The sequence below is a fragment of the Vulpes lagopus genome, chromosome 6 (genome assembly GCF_018345385.1).
Source record: "Vulpes lagopus strain Blue_001 chromosome 6, ASM1834538v1, whole genome shotgun sequence".
Taxonomy (NCBI): domain Eukaryota; kingdom Metazoa; phylum Chordata; class Mammalia; order Carnivora; family Canidae; genus Vulpes; species Vulpes lagopus.
The window spans coordinates 69804505-69810105 of NC_054829.1; the positions used below are offsets into that span (position 1 = coordinate 69804505).

A 5601-nucleotide genomic window follows, 5' to 3' on the forward strand; every position below is an offset into this window, starting at 1 on the left:
ATGGGGAGCTAAGTGCTCTCTGAGCTAGAAATGATAAAATCAGCATAGAGCAGATCAAAACAGAGGAGTGCCACATCACTTGAAGGAGGCAGAAAGACTCTGAGGCCACTTGAGATGGACCAAAGCCTAAATAAAACTATTAGAATAAAAATATTGTTCTTGTTAGAACAAGAGCTGAGGAAGCACATAGCCCTGAAGAGTGGCAGGTGTCTACACTGGCTAGGTGCTGCTCAGGCAAGGGACAGGTGTAGTGTTTTTGTGGAAAGGGATGCCTCTGGCTACTCTGACCCCATCACACATTGGAGTCATGGTAACATGCTCACCGAGTAACCCTCCTCTGGCACCGCTTGGCTTCCCACATTGCTTGCCCCCACAGGGAGGATAAAACCTCCTGTGGGAGGGTGGGAATAATGAACTGGTCCCTTTGGAAGTTGTTTCTCTATGTTCACCAAAATAGTTAAAAACACCAACTTCGGGGGCATCTGCATGGGTCAGTCAGTTTGGTGTCTGCCTTCAGCTCAGGTCATGATCTTGGGATCCTGGGATTGAGCCCTGCATCGGGTTCCCTGCTCAGCAGAGGGTCTGTTTCTCTCTCTCCCTCTGCCTGTTCACCTCCTCACCACTTGTTCTCTCTCTCTCTCAAATAAATAATACAATTAAAAACAAAAACAAACAAAAAAACCCCACTAACTTGGGGACCAGGTTCAAATTCCAGCTCTGCCTCCCCTCTCTTCAGCGGCCACCAAGGAGCTCAGTCCTTGGAGCTAAGGCCTCGCTGGGTGAGGGCACTTCATTCCATGACTAGCACTGGGCCCTGCAGCGCTGCCCAGCTCATGGGCACCACGGCCTTCATCTGGGAGCTCACCGGCATCTACTCAGCCATCATCCTGCATGGCAGCAGTGTGGTGACAGTCCCGGAGCCTAGGATCAATGCCCTCATTAAAGCAGCGGTTGTGAACATTGAACCTTGCCGGCCAGGCTTGTGTGCAAAGGCCCTGGCTGAGGTCAAGATTGGGCACCCCACCTACTGGGTAGGGGTGGTGGACCTGCTCCATCAGGAAGTCCTGCTCCCCTCCACCCCCCCCCCCCAACCCTGCACCACTGCTGTCCATGGTGAGGAGAAAGTGGAAGCAAAGAAGAAGAATCTGAAGAGTCCCATGATGATGTGCACTTTGGTCTGTCTGGCTAAAGCCCTTCCGTAACCCGTTCGGTAAAAAAGCTGAAGTCTTTTTTCTTTTTTAATGATTCTATTTATTTATTCATGAGAGACACAGAGAGAGAGGCAGAGACATAGGCAGAGGGAGAAGCAGGCTCCCTGTGGAGGGCCCGATATGGGACTCGATCCCAGGACCCCGGGATCACAACTTGAGCCAAAGGCAGACGCTCAACCACTGAGCCACCCAGGCATCCCAAAGCTGAAGTCTTAAAGAGAAAAGTTCTGGCTCTGCAACTTCCTAACTGGTAACCTTGGGCATGTGACTGGATCTTCCTGTGCCTCTGTTTCCTCATCTGTAAAATGGCGATACTAAGAGTACCTGCCTCCTACTGGTGAGGAGTAGTGAGTTAAATCACATCCGAGCACTCAGTGGTTGGCACATAGTAGGTGCCATGCACACGCTGTGGTGCACATGGAGAATGACTGACTTGGCCCTCTGGCTCATCCACATCACACTCTGGGAGCTTAGACTCTCTGAGATGCTGGCACCCCCGAGAGACTCTCCTACTCTCTCTGTGTTGGTAAAATTAGGTTTCTGAGCCTGTAAGCTTGAGAGGAAGACATTCAGCCATGGCGACTTCTCCAAAGTAACGTCCTGCGGGGCCCTTCGGCAGGGACCCGGTGGGCTGCCTCTGCACATCTTCTGCGTTCTTCCTTTTCTTCTACGTTGGAAGGCCACTTGGGATGGTTGGGAGGGCTGGATGGGGTGTCTGTCAGGCTCTCATCCAAAGCAGGCATAATTGACAAATGATGAATGAATGAACAAAATTGCCTGTTTAACCCTTTCTCCAGGCTGGCAGCCCCCTGAGAGACAGATCAGTGTGGACATTGTACAGCCATACAAGAAGAGGAAGGACGAATCCACTGTGTCGGGGAGAGAGGCAGAGGAGGGGATTTCATTTGTTTTGAAGAAAAGTCCAGGGATTTCCTAGAGGGAGGAGCTTCCAGGTAGATGATGTGGTTTTGCATGAGTCTTGGGGGATGGGTGGGGACAGGCTATAGGGAGCTGAGGGGGCTGCAGCCTGGGTACAGTTGGAAGAATGTGGGAGACAAGACAGAGCATGGGGGCCAGATCCCATGAGTCTGAACAATGACAAAGTGTGCTGTGCTTAGAGGTTTTGATTTCATTCTACAGGCAATGAGAGTCCCCTGAAGAGTGAGTGACAAAAGGGAATTTGCCTTTTAGATGTGAAATCCTTGAGAGCAGGAGAGATGTCTTATCCACCCCTGTGTCCTAAGTAAGAGACATACAATTTTGTTCGTGGTAAGAAATCAACATTTGGTAAATGAATGAAAGACAGCACTGGTGACTACAGAGAATGGGTGGGCATGAGGAGATCACCAAGGAGGCCAGGTGGGAGCCCTGAGGGTGTGAGCGAAGGGAGCAGTAGGGCTCAGGAAGAGGCGATGACATCTGAGGCTTGTCGAATCAGACCATTTGGTGACTGACAATGCAAAGATGACTTCATGATTTCTTTTTTTAAAAAAAAGATTTTATTTATTTATTCATGAAAGACACACAGAGAGAGGCAGAGACGCAGGCAGAGGGAGAAGCAGACCCCTTGTGGGGAGCCCAATATGGTACTCGATCCCAGGACCCCAGGATCAGGACCGAGCCAAAGGTAGACGCTCAACCACTGAGACACCCAGGTGCCCAACTTTATGATTTCTAGCTAGGGTGGTGGCAAAGCTACTAAAAACTAGAAGGAAAAGAGGAAGAAGAACCCAATTTGCTAACATCTAGGACAATGACACAATACGAAGTGCTCAGTGGGCATAAATGATTTTTTTCTTCTCTCAATAATTTTGCAAGAATGCAAGGCTGTCATTGTTAACACTGCTTATCAACCATTTTCAGTCTTTGAGGGGAGCAATAGTTTTAGTTTCAAGGTAGCATTAAAAAAAAACCATGTTGTAATCACCACTCATTATTTTAGGTCATATGGATGATGGGCTATCTCTGGAAAGGGCAAGTCTAAGCATATGTGCTTAAATTTGAACATTACAAATAAACAACTGAATGAAAGGTACGCAGATTTCCCTTATACCCCTCGCCCCTCTCCCCAACTTCCCTCATCATCAACATCTGCCACCAGAGTAGCACATTTGATACAACCCATGAATCTACATTGACAAGTCGTTATCACCCAGAACCTAAAACTACTCAAAAATATGAAATCTATTAGTTTACCCCCTCCCCCCCCCCCAGACAACTGTATACTTGTGTACGTGGTGCATGTATGCATATGCAACTATGTCCTGCTATCTGTGGTGGAGGTAAGCAGGACTGTCTGGTGTGGGACCCTGATCCTGGGCCTCTTTCTAAGTTGTGTGGCAATGAGCCAGATCTCAGATCCAGTGTCCCATGGGACTGAGGGCTATCATGTTTTCTGAGGAAGCTGAGGCATATTGGAGAATCCCCCTAAACTGTAGACACCTAAAATGAGAACTGTTTCGTGTGCATATACAAAATGTTTATTCCCCCACATGAGGCCACTTTTATACACATCTAAGACAGCAGAATACAAGGTGGAGGTGGGTGCTGTGGGTGCTGGACATCTCCATAGCACATTCCATTCATTTGGCCCCAGCACACTGTTCCTCAGGAGCCTGGGAGGGCAGGCACCTGGCCTTGCTGACCCTGCTCTCTGTTCCACTTGCACCAAGTGACGCTGCTTGGTGTCCATCCTGAGCCCCTTATGGAACTGCTGTGCTGTCTTATTCCAGATCTTGAGGAAATAACAGGTGCTTTCTGTAGATGAGAAGACAATCTGTCTGGGGGCCGGCAGCACTGAAGTCCACTGCAGCTAGTAGAGCAAAATTTACTGTTTCATCTCATAACACATGCATCTTAGTTATTTCTACCACAAGATTTAACAAAACTCTAATGTTAAATTTATTTTTTAAATTAGTTTTATTTATTTGGGAGGAGAGAGACACAGAGAGAGAGAGAGACAGAAGAGTGTAAGAGAGCGAGAGAGAGCACTAACGATGGGGAGGGGCAGAAGGAGAGGGAGAAGCAGACTCTGTTGAGCCAGGAGCCCGCCCCTGTGAGGCTTGATCCCAGGATCTGGGATCATGACCCGAGCAGAAGGCAGATGCTTAACCAACTGAGCCATCCAGGTGACCCTCTAATGTTAAATTTAGAGTAGCATGAGGATTTTATTAAGACCTTGCATAATAAATTCTAGCCCATACGGCCTCATTCACCGAATCTAAAAGATTGTTATTTACTTTTCTTACTATTTCCAAGGGGAAAAACGTTTTAGATCTGCTTCTTCTTAGGCCTCCCAAATAATGGTAATGTATTTTCTCTCTAATGACATGGCCCTCTTCTACTGATTTTATCGATCAGATTTGAGTCAATGATAGTGGTTTGTTTGAAGTGGATTTTTGTATTTGTGTGTTTGAGGTAAAATACATGCAAAGAGACAGGGAGAGTAGTCCTTTGGGTTCTTGCTGTGACCAAGCAGTTTTTATTTTTTTTAAAAATTCTCTTTTCGGGGATCCCTGGGTGGTGCAGCGGTTTAGCGCCTGCCTTTGGCCCAGGGTGCGATCCTGGAGACCCGGGATCGAATCCCACGTCGGGCTCCTGGTACATGGAGCCTGCTTCTCCCTCTGCCTATGTCTCTGCCTCTCTCTCTCTCCCTCTGTGACTATCATAAATAAATAAAAATTAAAAAAAATTCTCTTTTCTTTGAGAATGAAAAATAACACTTAATAATCTTAGTTGGCTTTATAATTGGTCCAATTATTGGGGAATAAACAAATCTCATCGGTGACATTTTCATGTTTAATATGACTACATTTATATACTTATCAGGACCAGTTGTATATAAAGACATTCATTTTTGATGAAAACTAGAAATGCTCATTAAAGCACTTTGATTTCCTTCTCTTCCAGTAACTGCTACCTGAAAATACCTCTGAATGTGATGTTAAGGGAAAATGTTTTGAAACAAGTGGAAAGTTATGTGAGAAGACACATAATTCCAAGTCACATAGAAACAAAATAGAGGCAAAATATGTAGACAATGTGTGTGTGTAAATTATGTATGCCGTATATTTCCTATCATTTTTTCTGCAATTGAGAATATTATTGTTTTCCTGATATTCAGGACCACAATTGGCAATGACCAATTTCTAGTGACCCCTAGAATTCTTGATTGGTTTGACCACAAATGGGAACCTGTAGTTAAGCTTAGTTTTGGCACAAAATAAAGGAGGAGCTCAAGCTGGCCTTTTCTTGAGCTCCTCCTTTATTTTGTGCCAAAACTAAGCTTAACTACAGGTTCCCATTTGTGGTCAAACCAATCAAGAATTCTAGGGGTCACTAGAAATTGGTCATTGCTAATTGTGTGGGTGTATGGGGTCATTGCCACGTG

At 46.1% G+C, this 5601-nt stretch overlaps 1 protein-coding gene across 1 annotated transcript; it reads left to right on the top strand.

Moving 5' to 3' along the window:
• Window positions 1-797: 797 nt before the first annotated feature.
• Window positions 798-1202, top strand: LOC121492586 (60S acidic ribosomal protein P1-like). Its single transcript, XM_041757822.1, has one exon. It carries the CDS (start codon window positions 798-800, stop codon window positions 1200-1202), a length of 405 nt encoding a protein of 134 aa, XP_041613756.1.
• The last annotated feature ends 4399 nt before the right edge of the window (window positions 1203-5601 follow it).

Bases quoted from the DNA above. Each gene is read 5' to 3' on its own strand.
- LOC121492586 (XM_041757822.1), top strand. From the start codon at position 798: ATGACTAGCACTGGGCCCTGCAGCGCTGCCCAGCTCATGGGCACCACG.